General features: G+C 39.8%; 2 protein-coding genes across 3 annotated transcripts in view; one reads left to right on the forward strand and one right to left on the reverse strand.

The window, feature by feature from the left end:
• The window catches only part of APLF (aprataxin and PNKP like factor), a gene marked incomplete at its 5' end in the record, with an annotated part of 101,982 nt that extends 90,186 nt beyond the window's left edge, over positions 1-11,796 (reverse strand). Inside the window, 1 exon segment of the mRNA XM_017853795.1 lies at positions 11,695-11,796. Coding sequence (XP_017709284.1) covers positions 11,695-11,796 — 102 coding nt within the window.
• A 371-nt stretch (positions 11,797-12,167) lies between these two features.
• FBXO48 (F-box protein 48) lies at positions 12,168-15,458 on the forward strand. 2 transcript variants are annotated; one of them, XM_017853760.1, is made up of 3 exons: positions 12,168-12,283; positions 14,303-14,644; positions 15,141-15,458. In XM_017853760.1, exons 2-3 carry the CDS (start codon positions 14,339-14,341, stop codon positions 15,300-15,302), a joined length of 468 nt encoding a protein of 155 aa, XP_017709249.1. In that variant the 5' UTR covers positions 12,168-12,283; positions 14,303-14,338; the 3' UTR covers positions 15,303-15,458. The 2 variants fall into 2 exon arrangements, with proteins under 2 accessions (XP_017709249.1, XP_017709250.1); XM_017853761.1 differs by having other exon boundaries at positions 14,482-14,644.
• Positions 15,459-15,474: the final 16 nt, after the last annotated feature.

A 15,474-nucleotide genomic window follows, 5' to 3' on the forward strand; every position in this document is an offset into this window, starting at 1 on the left:
GTAAAAGAAAAGCAGTGTTGAATAAACATAACCCTTCTGCCAGAGTGTTTAGTGTCGGTTTGTTTACTGGCACTGCTGCCTTTACTACATCGTCTTCCTCATTTCTGGCACTGGTTCAGAAGCATTTGTCTCCATCAAGTTGTCTTCTGTTAATTAGTGTTTATTAGCTCTTGAATTTCTCCAATATCTATACCTTGAAATCCTTCACCCCCGACTTTTTGGCCATATCCACAATCTCTTTCATAATTTATTTGATTGACTTTGTCGTAAACCCTGTGAAGTCATGCACATCACCTGGACAGTTTTCTTCAGCAAGAATTCACTGCTTCAGGCTTGATGGCTTTCATGACTTTTTCTGTAACAACAATGGTATCTTCAATGGTGTAATCCTTCTGGACTCGTGATGTTCTCTCTAGGGAGGTTCTCTTCCATAACCCTGACAATCATTTCCATAGAGTACTGTGTATAATGAGCCTTAAAAGCCCTTATGACTCCCTCATCTAGTGGCTGAATTAGAGATGCTGTGTTTGGGGGAAAGTAGACCACTTCAGCACCTTCGTTACTGAACTCATGGGGCTCTCAGTGGCCAGAAGCATTGTTCAAAAGAATTCTAAAAGGCAGTCTCTTACTGGCAAGGTACTTCCTGACTTCAAAGACAAAGCATTGATAGAACCAATTCAGAAAAAGGATTTTCATGCCTAGACTTTCTCTTTGTACAACCAAAAGAATGGCAGCTGGTGGTTATCCTTTCCCTCCAAGGCTCAGGGGTTAGCACCTTTGTAGATAAGGGCAGTACTAATCATAAACCCAACTGCATTAGCACACAACAGTAGAACTGCCTATCCTTTCCTGCCTTAAATCCCAGTGCTCACTTCTCTTCCTTACTAATAACTGTCCTTTGCGGCATTTTTTTTTTTTTTTTCCCCAGAGTAGGGCACTTTGATCCACATTAAAAAACCTGTTCAGACAGACATCCTTTCTCCTCAATGATTATCTTAATGACATCTGGGAATACATCTGCTGCTGCCTGGGCAGCAGAAACTGCATTTTCTGTTACCTTGACATTTTAAAAGCCAAACATCTTTTTAAAATTATTAAACCATTCTTTGCTGGCATTAAATTCTCCAGCTTTAGATCTTTTACCCTCCTTTTGCTTTAAGTTGTCATATAATGACTTTGCTTTTCTTGAATCATATTAGAGTCTATAGGTATGTTTTCTTATAGCAAGCCTGTATCCACATAAAATTGCATTTTCAGTACAAGATTAAAAGGTGTTTTACAAAAAGTGCAAGGTTTTCCCACTTGCTGGCATAGCTGCAGTGAAAGCTTCATGAATTTCCTTTTCTTTTTTTTTTACAATCATCCATATACTGTATTCGTTTATTTTGAAATGGCAGGCAACACAGCTGCAGACCTTAATCTATTGTATGTATCAAGGAATTCAACTTAATTTTTCTCTGCTTTTTTTTTTTCTGCCATTATTTTTCTCTGCTTTTTGGGAGAACTTCCAGCATCAGTAGTGGTATTTCATATAGGTCCCATGGTCCCATGGTGTGTTAATCAAGGTTTACGATATTGCAGTAAACACAACAGAAAAATATAAGACTCATGAGAGATCCCCCCCTTTTTTTTTCTAAAGACATTGATATAGTATAGTTTGGCTGTGTCCCCACCCAAATCACACCTTGTACTGTAATAATCCCACATGTCAAGGGTAGGACTAGGTGGAGATAACTGAATCAGGGGGTAGTTTCTCCCATACTGTTCTCAGGGTAGTAAATAAGTCTCACCCCTGCACAAGCTCTCTTGCCTGATGCCATGTAAGACGTTTGACTTTGCTCCCCATTCGCCTTCCGCCAAGATTATGAGGCCTCCTCAGCCATATGGAACTGTGAGTCAATTAAGCTTCTTTCTTTTACAAATTACCCAGTTTTGGGTATGTCTTTATTAGCAGTGTGAGAACAGACTAATACAGACAGGGTCTCACTCTGTCACTCAGGCTGGAGTATAATGGTGCAATCATGGCTCACTGCTGCCTCAATCTCGCAGGCTCAAGTGAGGGTTCCCATCTAAGCCTCCAAGTAGCTGGGATTACAGGCATGCACCACCATGCTCAGCTAATTTTTTTTTTTAATTTACTTTTTGTAGAGATGGAATCCCATTATGTTGTCCAGGCTGATCTTGAACTCCAGGCTCAAACAGTCCTTTGGGAGTCCTTCAGCCTCCCAAAGTGCTAGGATTACACCCATGAACCACCACACCCAGCTGAGATCTATTTTTATTATGATACACAATTTACTGGAGAGTTGAACTGCTTATGCTGAGATGATTCACATCACATGTTGTTGTAAGCAGATACCTGCAACAGTAAAGCTCACCAAAACAGCAACAAGAAGTGGTTAGAAATTATTACAGAAGTACAGTATGTACTACAGTGAATTTTATGCTTTACATTTGTCTACATTTCTCTCAACTGCAAATGGCACTATGTACACTCTGTTTGTGTGTGTATGTTTTGATAAATTTTACCTTTTTACAATATATTTGAATATATTTTATGGTAGTAAATGACAAGCTAGACTACTACCTACATATATTTTATTTATTCATTACATATCTTCTTAATTTTTCAATGTTTTTTAAATACAGTTTGTGAGTTTTTTCAAATTGTCACAAATCTCCAAAAACTTTTCCAATATATTTGTTGAATCTGCATAGAAGTGGACCTATGCAGTTCAAAACCCATGTTGTTCAGGGTTAACTGTATTCATAAAATTGTGCAACCATCACTTCTATTTCCAGGATGTATTCATCACTCCAAAAGGAAACCTCATACCCATTAGGACTTTGGGTTTTAAGTGTGACAGTAAGCCACTGGAAGGTTGCACTGAAAATACTATTTAGAATATTAATAACAAAATTTATGTTATAATATTAATGAAAAATCATTGGTAACTATTGCACAATACATATACTGAGTAAAATATATATACCTATGTACAGAGATTCAATATATGAAAGAACTACATTGAATGTTTACAGTGTTTATCGCTTGGTAATTGACTTCGAAGTGCTTATTTTGTCTTCCTGCTTACTTGATTTTGGTGAAATTCCTACTTTTTTTTTTTTTTTTTTTTAGTCTCACTCTGCTGCCCAGGCTGGAGTGTAATGGCACAATCTCAGCTCACTGCAACCTCTGCCTCCCAGGTTCAAACGATTTTCCTGCCTCCTCCTCCCAAGTAGCTGGGATTACAGGCGTGAACCACCACACCCAGCTAATCTCTGTATTTTTAGTAGAGATGGGCTTTCATCATGCTGATCAGGCTGGTCTCGAACTCCTGACCTCAGGTGATCCGCCCGCCTCGGCCTCCCAAAGTGCTGGGATTACAGCCGAAAGTCCTACATTTTCTACACTGACTATATAATCTTGCAAAATTGAGGAAGAGCATAATACATAAAAAAAAATTACACAATACTTCACAATTTACAGTACTTTCCCAAAAGATTATCTAGTTTCTGTATCAACAACAGACAAAAAAAGACAAATTCAAATTTTCATGGTAGAGAAAAACAGAAAGTCATCTAGTATAGGATTTGAGCCAGTATTATGGTGAAATGCACAAACCTAAAAAAAAAAAAAAAAAAAAAAAAAAAAGCATATATATATAAAGACTCAAACTGAATCCAGACTGGTTACTATAAAGAAGTCTACAAATCATAAAATTTTCTTATCTAGTGATCTTCCCAGTGCCAAGTCCAGCATGCATTCCAGAGCTCAGTCATCTATGCTGAGACTCTGCCATAATATTTGATGAGAGGTCAGTCTTATTCCTCAATAGAGCAAAAGTAGTTGATACAAGATGTTTAACATTATTGCATCTGGAATGTATCAAAGTCCAACTTCTGATGTTAAAAAGGGGCAAGTATGAAGAAATAGACTTGATTTTGTCCAGAGACTCTCCATACACACTTCAATTCAGAAATCAAGTTCTCTTTAAAAGGTTAATATATTTGATGTGAAATGTTCTTTGGAACTTGTGAATATGCTTTCCCATATGAATAATGGTATAAATGGTAGGTTATCAGGCAACCTCACAAACACCTGTCTAATTCACAATACTGATTAATATGGATCATTTAGATTTTAAAAAGTAAATCCAATGCTTTTTAAGCTCGAATTCAAGGCTGCTGAATTGTTAGCCAATATGACGAAATTGTGCTGACTATCAAGATGTCACTGAAATTTCAACTCATCCTACCTGTTTGGCTTGCAATGCTGCTTACACAGTGAATGCTGCACAAGTGTGAGAACATCATCCTCATCATTAATAGATGATGACAGAGGCAACGCAGTAAATAAAGACATAAAGAGAGCTTAAGAAGATAAAAGTGGGTTTAAAGCACCACTTGGGACTTTGGAAAATTAATGTGTCTAAGTAGTTATTTTGCTTATTCAGTTCGGTTCAGCAGACATTTCTTAAAGACCCATTCTGTGCCAAATACTCTACTTAGTGTGTCTAGAAGTGGTTTTTAACTCTGGCTTTGCAGTAGAATCATCTTCAGAGCTTTTAAAAATACAGATACCCACCTGGGAGCAGAGGCTCACGCATGTAATCTTAGCACTTTGGGAGGCTGGGGAGATCACCTAAGGTCAGGAGTTCGAGACCAGCCTGATCAACATGGAGAAACCCTGTCTCTACTAAAAATACAAAATCAGCCGGACATGGTGGCACATGCCTGTAATCCCAGCTACTTGGGAGGCTGAGGCAGGAGAATCTCTTGAACCCAGAAGGCGGAGGTTGTGCTGAGCCAAGATCACACTATTGAACTCCAGCCTGGGCAACGAGAAAAAAACTCCATCTCAAAAAAATACATATACCCAGACACTACCTACAGAATCAAATTACCAAAGAAAGGAACTCACACAAAAGTATGAAGACATGTGAGAAGATAGCATATTCATGATAAGTAGTAAATGGGGGATGAAAATTTGAAGGCATTAATTCAGGGGAAGATATATTTAATTGTAAAATATAGTCTTTGTCCCTGTTGCCTGGCATAACCACTAAAATCCTCAGAATCTCCCCAGTGATGTCTTTTTGTATACTAATGAGTTAGGTGACAGCTAGCAGCCCCTAGATAGCTTCAGAGTGGGAGCCAGTCATTGGAAAGACCAAGGTATGATTAGAGAATTGGGACTTTCAGCCCCAAGTCCCAGCCTCCTCTAGGGAGATGAGAGGTGCTGAAGGGTTAGCTGATCACTAATGGCCAACGGTTTAATCAATCAAGACTAAATAATGATGACTCCATAAAAACCCAAAGGGGACAGGGTTAGGAAAGCTTCCAAACAGGTGAACATGTAGAGGTTTCTGGAGGGTGACACACTTGTTGAGGGCATGGAAGCTCAGTACCCCTTTCCATAGCTTACCCTACACATCTCCTCATCTGTATCGTTTGTCATATCCTTTATAACAAACCAGTTCTAGGAGCTGCTCTAGCAAATTAATAGAGCCCAAGGAAAGGGCCATGGGATCCCCAGTTTACAGCCAGTGGTTCAGAAGCACAGGTAAAACAACTTGGGGCTTGTAATTGGCATTAGAAGTGGGGGGAAATCTTGGGAACTGAGCCCTCAACCTGTGGGAGCTGATGCTATCTCCAGATAGATGGTGTCAGAATTAAATTGAATTAGAGGACACCCAGTTGATGTCTGCTGCAAAAGTGACTGCTTGCTCATTGGTAGGGGGAAATCACCACATATTCGATGACACAGAAGTCATCTGTGTTGACTGTTGTATTTTTGTCCACTCAGAATATATATATGAAAAGTTATTTATCTCACATCTATTAGAATGATCAAAATTTAAAACACTGATAACACCAAATGTTGATAAGGATGTCCAGCGACAAGAACTGTCATTCATTGCTGGTGGGAATGCAAATAGTACAGCCGCTCTGGAAGACAGTTTGGCAGTTTCTTACAACACTAAACATACTATTACTATACAACTTTACTATCCAATCCAGCAACTGTGCTCCTTAGTATTTACCTAAATGAGCTGAAAACCTATGTCCACACAAAAATCTGCACCCAAATGTTTGTAGTTGTATTATCCACGACCACTAAAACTTGAAAGCAACCAAGATGACCTTTAGTAGGTGAATGGATAAACCGACAATGGAATATTATTCATCACTAAAAAGAAATGAGCTATCAAGCCATGAAAAGACTTGGAGGAACCTTAAATACATATTACTAAGTGAAACCTGAAAAAGTTATGTACTATATGACTAGAACTCTATGACATTCTGAAAAAGGCAAAACTATGGAGAAAGTAAAAGAGTCCAGTAGTTTCCAGGATCCCAGGGAGCCTCTGGGGGATGAACAGGCAGAGCACAGAAAATTTTAGGGCAGTGGAACAATTCTGTGTTATACTGCAATGGTAGATACATGGCATTATACATTTGTCAAAACCCACAGGATGTGCAATACCAAGAGTTAACCCCAGTGTAAACTATGAACTTTGGGTGATAATGACATGTCAATGTGGATTCATCAATTGCAACAAATATACCACACTGTGCAGAATGTTGATGGTGGGGGAAGCTGTACATGTAAGAGGGCAGAGAGTATATGGGAACTCTCTGTACTTTCCACTCAGTTTTGCTGTGAACCTAAAACTGCTCCATAAAATAAAGTCTACTTTAAAAACTAATATATTAAAAAACAATGTTTGTAAAAGTTAAATGGGATCATTGACATAATATGATCATCCCACAAGCCTGGTCAACACTTACCCAATTATCCAACACGCCATATCTTAGAGCCTTAAACCACACAAGCCCTTCCTTACACCACCCACTCTTTACCTACCAAAATTCTAACTGTCCCAACACACCACAGTCAAACTCAACATGCTACCAAGTTCATGAAACTTTCTTTCCCTGATCCCACCTCTTAACTTCAGGTTCCTTCTTATACTTCTCTGTACCCTGTGACATCATTCTGTCTAGCTTGAGGACTAAGCTCTGATTTTTTTTTTTTTTTTTTTTAAATCTTGCCCAAATTCCTTTCTAAGGGGTCTGGGAAGTCATGCCCTACAAACTATAAATTCTCATCAGATGAGTTTTATTTAACCCTGTATAACGTGACTTACTTTCCAGTCTGACTCAGGCATAACAAGGAAGAAAATCAAAATGTTTTACCCTAAAATATATTTCTTTGCCATATCTTGGAATTGCCCTGCAAAGTCTCTTGTGGGAAAAAATCCACATTCTACAGGGAATCCCCTTTTCCCCCTTGTTTCTCTTCCTTCCTTTCCAGTTCCAGGAGATAATCAATTAAGAGCCAGGAACCCTTTCCTGTCTGATAAGCAACATTTTGCAACCTGCTATCTCTAAAGTCTGCGATCTGAGAGCTCTGCACAATAAAACTTGGTCTCCATAAGCCTTTATCTTAACCTGCACATTTCCTTTGATCTCAGGTCTTCAGATAAACTTAACCAATTGTCAACCAGAATATGTTTAAATTTACCTATAGCCTGGAAGCCCCTGCTTTGGGTTGGCCCACCTTTCTGAACCAAACCAATGTATTTCTTAAATGTATTTGATTGATGTCTCATGCCTCCCTAAAATATATAAAAACCAAGCTGTACCCTGACCACCTTGGGAACATGTTCTCAGGACCTCCTGAGGGCTGTGTCACGGGCCATGGTCACTCATATTTGGCTCCGAATAAATCTCTGGAAATATTTTATAGAATTTAACTCTTCATCAACAGACTCATGGTATTTAAACATAACTTTTAATAAAATGTGACCTTTTAAAAATCAAGGATTATATCTAAAAATTCAAATTTCTTACTATTCTTAAAAAAACAATATCACGCTGTTACCAAGTGGGAATAGGGGAAAGTAGCAGGGATTGCACAGAGACCCTCTCCTTGTGGCCTTCCCAACACTGAGGCAGAACTGTTGTCATTTATCACTGTCCCTATGTTGTCTTCTTCTTCCCTCCCATTTCGCTCACTCCAAGTCTCAGCCTGGCTCCAGTCCCCGTGTGAGGTTGTAACCTTGTTTAGTTATTAATACTTGTTTATTTGTCTCTCAAACCTACAAAACTGTAAGTTTCTTGAGAGCAAGGACTTGTTTCTCATTCATCTTTATTTCTCCTATACTCCCTCCCATCCAACCATAATATTTATTTATTAACTATTTCCTGAATTTAGCGAATTATCAATCAACAAAATAGGAAAAATGTTAAAACTTAATTCATTGTGAATGTTACTCCTTAACATTCAGCAGTTGGTAGGACTGCATCTTTACTATATTTAAATTCACTTCAAAACTGAATGATAACCCTTTTTCATATCTAAGTCACAAATAGGCTCTTTTTGAGGGTAGAGTGAATGAGAGGCTGAGATGCAGAAATGGAAGGAAGAAGAAATCATGTGTTGAAGGCCTACTATGTGCTAGGTACTGGTTGTAGGCTAAATAATAAAATGAGGGAAGGGCAAATCTAGAAATAAAGAAGTGTCAGGGAAGACACCTATGTTGGAGCAGGTAGGAACAGCATTCCAGGACAGCCAGGAGGATTCTACAATAAGCAGTTCAAGTATAGAGCTGTCAGGTCAGGGGATGGTTACTTTGTGTAAACTTTGTAGAACATTTACAACATTCTTAGAAGTGGTGAACTGATGCCACCTGAAGAGTCTATACTGAAGCCTACGACCTTCCCTGTTCCCCCAACTGGGGACTCTTCTCTTTTTAATCAAAGCAGCCAATTTAATTACATCTACATTGAGAAAGTCTCACTAGATATCCCTAGAAGGGAAATCGATCATAAGGAAATGTGTCTCATAATCCCTGCTGTCAAAACAAAAGAAGAAAATCTGAAATCAAAATAGTAGATTTCATTTAAGAGTGTAACAGCTTGAATTAAAATCATAAAGCAAATACTTTGGCCTAACAGTGCTTGACATGTTGGTCTATAAAACCCTTTTAAATAAAATTTCTTAAGATAATGGTAGATTCACATGTAGTTGAAAGATATAACATAGAAATATCTCTTGTACTATTTATCCAGTTTCCCCCAATGGTAACATCTTACAAAACTACAGTACAATACATCAACCTAAGATATTGATACTGACACAGTCCAGACAAAGCATATTTCTATCACCACAAATATCCCTCATGTTGCTATTTTATAGCCATATCCATTCCCTTCTGCCCTCCTGCCTAATTTTTTAACCTTTGGCAACCACTAATCTGTTCTCTATTTTTGAAATTTCGCAATCTGCAATTTCAATAATGTTATATAAATAGAATCACACAATATGTAATCTTTTGGATTGGCTGTTTTAACTTAAGTTCTCTGAAGATAAATCCTGCTGTAAAACCATCTAACTGATGCCAATCATGCAGCAGAATCAAAATCTAGTAAACAAAGAGCTGGGGTTCTCTGATGACTCACGTGAAAGCAAAGGGCACAAGAAAGATTAAATTTCATTGTCCTTTGTTTGTGACAGGTTTCTCTGTGTTTTCCTACCACCGAAAAAATACAAAAATATTCTCATTCTCAAACTGTTTTACTACCAAGACTATTTTACACAGTGGGATTATAAACTTTTATGTTTGTGTGGCCATGAAGGTTTGTGAAGCTTGTCTCAGAAAAATGTGCCCAATTAAGAAAGTTCAAAATCATCCTTATTTATATCAATCGTTTCCAATGTATACCAATTTACAATGAACTTACTGAGTTTTCCACTTAGAACTCAGTCTTCACTCTCTCACAATACAAAAATAAGTCTCACTGGAATTTCTGTTGTTGGAAACAGGAGCCCTTATATTGTGTTTTAACCGCTGCAGAGAAGAATCGAGTGCATCTGTCAGCTCCAAAATCGAAGAAACTACAAGGTGATTTGTTTGTTCTCCAAATTTTTCCTTTAACTCACTTAGGATGTCATTCATAATCACTTCTGATACCTGCCAACCTTGGCAATAGAATCTCATCCCTGAATGTTACTTTAAAAGGAAAAGCAAGATCTTAACCAGATAATTGCCCAGCTTTCACTCCCTACCATTTTAAAAAACAGATACCAAATAGGCTCATCTCACATTAGCAAGTCGACAACACAAAGAACAAGCTACAAATAATGAAAGGGTCTGCAATCTGTTGCCAAGTTTATAAAACACAGCCCTAAAATTTATCCATCTTTTAACCAGACCCAGGTACTCTACTGGTGACAATTTCTTAAGCAAGTCAAAACTCATTAGTCACCAGACATATGATTACTAGATGAAACACATACTCTAAGTTTCTAACCTACGAATTTAAAAGAAAAACAGAAAAATAAAGCCTCCAGACAGTTCCTTCCAGTGTTTGTATAGGCTAATAAATGACGAAAAAAAAAATTGAAATGATGTTAAACATTTAAATAATCACTTGTCCAGTTAAAAAAAAGAACAGCAATTGAATATCTACTTTCTCAATAACCGTACTACATGCACACGTGTATGTACACAACACACACCACACACACACACACCCCTTTAGGACCAATTTCCATAACACAACCTTAAACTACCACTCCTTTCCCTGCTCCCAGAAGGGACCTAAGGCAAGTACCAATGGTTCCATTTAGACTCTGGAAGTTAACCAGGATAACAGTAAACACTCCTTACTCCTTGGTGTTAGCTCACTGACACAGGTGTCTCCCCAGTCCCAAGAGAAAACTCCTAGAGGGCAGGGACCCATGTTCCATTCATCTTTGTATGCCCCACAGTGCTAGAATCTGCAAAATGTTCTACACAGTGAGCACTAAACAAGAAATGTTGAATGTTAAAGAAAAAAATAAAAAACTAGATGTACTTAAGAAGAGCTCTATAGAATTCTGGAATGCAATATGCAAATGTTCTCATTCCTAAACCTCCCAAAGAAGGTAGAGAATATTTAGTTTTGTGGCATTATGTGTCCAAAAGCTTATGCATGGACTTTAAATAACGTATGTATGGCTCAATTTTCTCATCTGAACAATGAGGATAATAAAAATACCTGACAGTTAAAGATGGTGGTATAGGTAATGTCTCCTTAGACCAATGACTGGAACGCTATACACATTCCTTATTAAGGATTAGCTACTCATTTTACTGGAAATAATAAATAATACAAATAAATAAATAAGGTCCACACAGCTCTGCAAAGGAGACCAAAGCTTAAAAGAAATTAGCCTAGAAGGCATAATATCACGATTTGGCAAACTTTTCTGTAAAGGGCCAGAGACTACCGTAAATACTGTAGGCTTTACAGGACAAGCCACAATACCCTCAACCCTTGCAGTAATATTCTCTCGGAAAAATTGGTGGGTTTTTTGTTTACATTTTACATTTTAGAATTTAAGAATCATTCTTAGTTCACGGGGCCATACAAACATAGGCTGGATTTGGCCCCCAGACTCTAGTTTGCCAACCCCTGGATAAGATAATAATGGTAATACAGTCAGTGTTTTTAAAGCAACATAAAGAAATGCTTGTGAATTGCTTAAAGGTAACTGAAAAACCTGCGGCCCCAAACTTATAAAATCCAGACCGGCGGACCAGCGCGGTGGGGAATAGGACTAGGACTAGGGCCGGTCTTCAGGAGCCGAAGCGGACCTCCACGGCTCTCGGGGTCCGCCGAGCCCCCGCCCACACTTACTCCCAGCAGCGGCCCGCGGCCGATCACAGTCTCCCCGGGCGCCAGGGCCACCCGGGGACCGCCGTCCCGCGGCTGCAGCTCGAAGCCCCAGGACACGGCGGGCAAGGATTAGGCCCCTTCGCCAGGAGACTGGCCCCTCCGCTGTTTCCGCGGGGCAAGCCCAGCACTTGACCTGGAGAGGGCCGCAAAGGCTCCACACGCCTGCGCGGTCCTGTCAGAGCCCGGCCCCAGCGCAGTCCCGTACCTCCACGCCTACTGATGACGCATTCGGGGATTCCCCAGTCACGCCGCCTCAAAATTATTGTTTAAAAACCCCGGCTTATTCCCCACCACCCTTTTCACCTCCCTCCCATCTTGGAGGACGCCGGGCCTTGTAGTCCTGGCGCCTTTCTTCACTTCCTTTCCCGAGCTCAGACGCCCTGGAAAAAACTACCAATCCCTAAAGGCACTGCGCGCCCCTCTCAGCGCCTGCGCGAGTTCCGAGCCAGCAGGGTGAGGCTCAGGTGGGCGGGAAGAGAAGAGCTATGGGGAAAGATTCGAATTCCGGAGGATTTAAATCGCGGGAGGAGAAGCCACCGCGGCCCAGTAGGTAGGAGGATCTTCCATTCCGGTTGGCTTAGGTGTCTACGCTCCCGGGGACGCGGCCCTGACGCAAGCTCAGCCTTCCCTCCGCGGCCTGGAGCCGCAGTGACAGCGCTGACGGTTGTTGTTGTCAGTTGTCAGTGCTCCGTGTTCTTGGGTTCCAGCAGCTGCAACCCGCGCGGGACACAAGGAGGGTGGCTCAGATGGGACGTGGGGTGATTAGCCCCGACACGCGGGATGTGGGCGGAGTGGGGCTCCCCGCCCCTCCTTCTGCGCTGCCGCCAATCTATCCCTCCAAGTGATAGTTGAAAGGGAGACGAGCTTTTACCTCACTTGAGAGAGAATTCAGCAAAACTCGGTTCATAAAGGAGAAAGGGCAGAAGAGGGGTCGTTTCCAGGCATCCAGGCGAACCTGGACGTAGAAGAAAGATTCCTAGTGGGATTTTAGAACCTCGCGAAGGCATACCCTGCTGTGAAATTCAAAAACCTTCATTCCCGTTGCAGGAATTCCACAAGGGGAGGCATTTTATTCTCCCAGTAAGATCCTGGGAGAAGTGGATAAACACACAGTAACGTTTAAATACACTGTAACGTTTTCCTAATGTGAGATTCTTTTCAAGAACCTTGTGGTTTGGCTTTGGTTTGTATTGGTGGTGGAAGGGGCCAAGGTGCATGGCAAAAACTTGCTCTTGACTCACTCGTTTTTACCAGTTTGCTTTCTTACTTCCCCAAACCCTCAAGAAGACGACCTCTGTTGAACACAGACTACAGTTCCAGCCACCACAGCTAATCTGGATCATGAATGGGAACCACCGTGGTCTTGTCAAGTCCAGAAACATAGCTGAGTAGCTCATCTAGAAAAGAGATTTGTGTTCAGCTGAGTTAAAAGAAGTATTTAGCTGTATCTCAAACCCCTCCTCTTGCACATCCAACCCCCATTATAAAAGGAAGTGCAAAATGGAATAAACTGATTTTAAGTGAATACAAGCTGTCTTTATATACAAAAGTAACTCAAGGGTGGTGATCTACCCAGTCATGCTTTCAACTGATTTGGGAAGCCTACACCATTCACCTTAGGTAAATTAGCTGAAACTGACTTTATATCTGGGCTTCAAATAGTTACATACTATACCTAGCTGAGTTCTCAGCATTGTTTACAGTTTTCACTCACTGTTGCTTGATGTCTTCAGTGACTGTTATCCTTAGCTCATAATTAACTATGCATATAGGATAGCTTCAAGGGGCCATTTCTTAAAACACCACTCTTATGACTGAGTTGAATATTTAAGACTTTGTTTCATAGTCCAGATCTCATCTTCTTGTCCATTTCAGATAGTATTTGTGTCAAATGTAAGCACCTACCTACCCATTAGATACAAGTAGATAAAATTCTTATACAACTAGAAGTCCATCTAGTTAATGATTAAGTCACAAATTACAAATTAATGATGAGGCATCAGTTCCTATATACAACAAGTATTCAGGAGTTTAATAGGATTGACTCATACATATTTTCAAAGGTATGAAAGTACCGGGTGTGGTGGCTCCTACCTGTCATCCTAGCACTCTGGGAGGCTGAGGCAGAAGGATTGGTTGAGGACAAGAGTTCGAGACCAGCCTGGGCAACATAGCAAAAACCATTTCTCCAAAAAACAGTTTTTGGTTTTCTGTTTGTTTGTTTAAAAAAAATGGGGGGATGCTGAGTCGAGAGAATCACTTGAGGCTGGAGTTTGAGGCTGCAGTGAGCTATGATGACACAGCTGCACTCCAGCCTGGGTGAGAGTGAAGCTAATATGTTGAGGTACCTCCCATGTGCAATTCAGATGTAGCAAGACTAGATGTTTTACACACTATCCCTGTTAATCCTTGCAAGAACTTTCAGGAAAGGGGCAGCATTGGTCCATTTTACAGACTGAGAACCAAAAGTCAAGAAAGAGTTCTTAAATTATACCCAAAAAGCATCTGACTCAAAGTAGGATTTCTACTCCTATTTGGAGACTGAGCATGTTTAAATCTTGCCTTTTAGGTTACATATGAGGATAGTTTACTAAAACATTAAGCTATGCATAAAAACTCCAAGAGAAACAGTAATCCAAGAGTTTCTCACACAGAAGCGAACTCTGTGGATGCTGAGAAGGAAAAAAATGAGAGTGAAAACAACTTTGTTGAACTGCTGCCTCAAGAACTCACTTTTAAAATTTTCAGTCAGCTGGACATTCGGAGTTTGTGCAGGGCTTCATTGACATGCAGGAGCTGGAATTACGCAATAAGAAACAGTGACTCTTTATGGAAACCTCACTGCATGACTGTAAGAGCTGTGTGCCGAAGAGAAATAGATGATGATCTAGAAAGTGGTTATTCCTGGAGGGTAAGTTTAATCTTTGCGATCTGCGGTGTGGTTGACAGTGTTAGGATAGCAGGTTTGAGTCAGTTGTAACTTATGCTTGGAGGAGACAGAATTGCATATGCAGAATAACATAAACTGTGTTGACTTTTGGAAATGAGTTAAAGTTATTAGCCTTTTCCTGCTAACCACACTGTTTCCACACTATCTTTCATTTATCCTTTTGCATTTCTTAAATTCTAAATTCGGGAATTTTCCTCTATTAACCAGAAGGGAATTAGCTCCTTCTTTTCACTTCACCATATCCCAAACCCCCAGTAAACTGTATGGCGCACTCTGTATAAATACACATATACATACACACACGTACACAGACACATACATTTATTAAAATATGTGTATATCAATGTAAATACTTACTCTTTTTTTCAGCCCTGTCAATCTGTTTCTCTTGCTTTAAACACATTCACTAACCAACCACCAACTACAGTCTTTTTTAACGGTGATTTACCTCTTTCAGGTAATACTGCTGAGGAATTACCAGAAGAGTAAAGTGAAACACGAATGGCTAAGTGGCAGATACAGCAACATTTGTTCTCCCATTAGCCTACCAGAAAAAACCATGTACCCAATGGATGCAGATACATGGGGAGAAATTCTAGAAGCAGAACTGGAAAGATAAGGAGGAAAAAAAATCACAAACAAATCTCAGGTCTTTGAAAATTTAAAACTCAAATGAGTCTTAGGTTGCAAAAGCTATATCTTTATTCGTTCATTTTGTTGTTGTTCACCTTTTTAAAAGAAAGTGAAATGGAAATATAAAAGTAAAGCTTTATTTTGTTTTGCACTTTAGT

This window comes from Rhinopithecus bieti, unplaced genomic scaffold, assembly GCF_001698545.2.
Source record: "Rhinopithecus bieti isolate Rb0 unplaced genomic scaffold, ASM169854v2 scaffold_36315, whole genome shotgun sequence".
Classification (NCBI taxonomy): domain Eukaryota; kingdom Metazoa; phylum Chordata; class Mammalia; order Primates; family Cercopithecidae; genus Rhinopithecus; species Rhinopithecus bieti.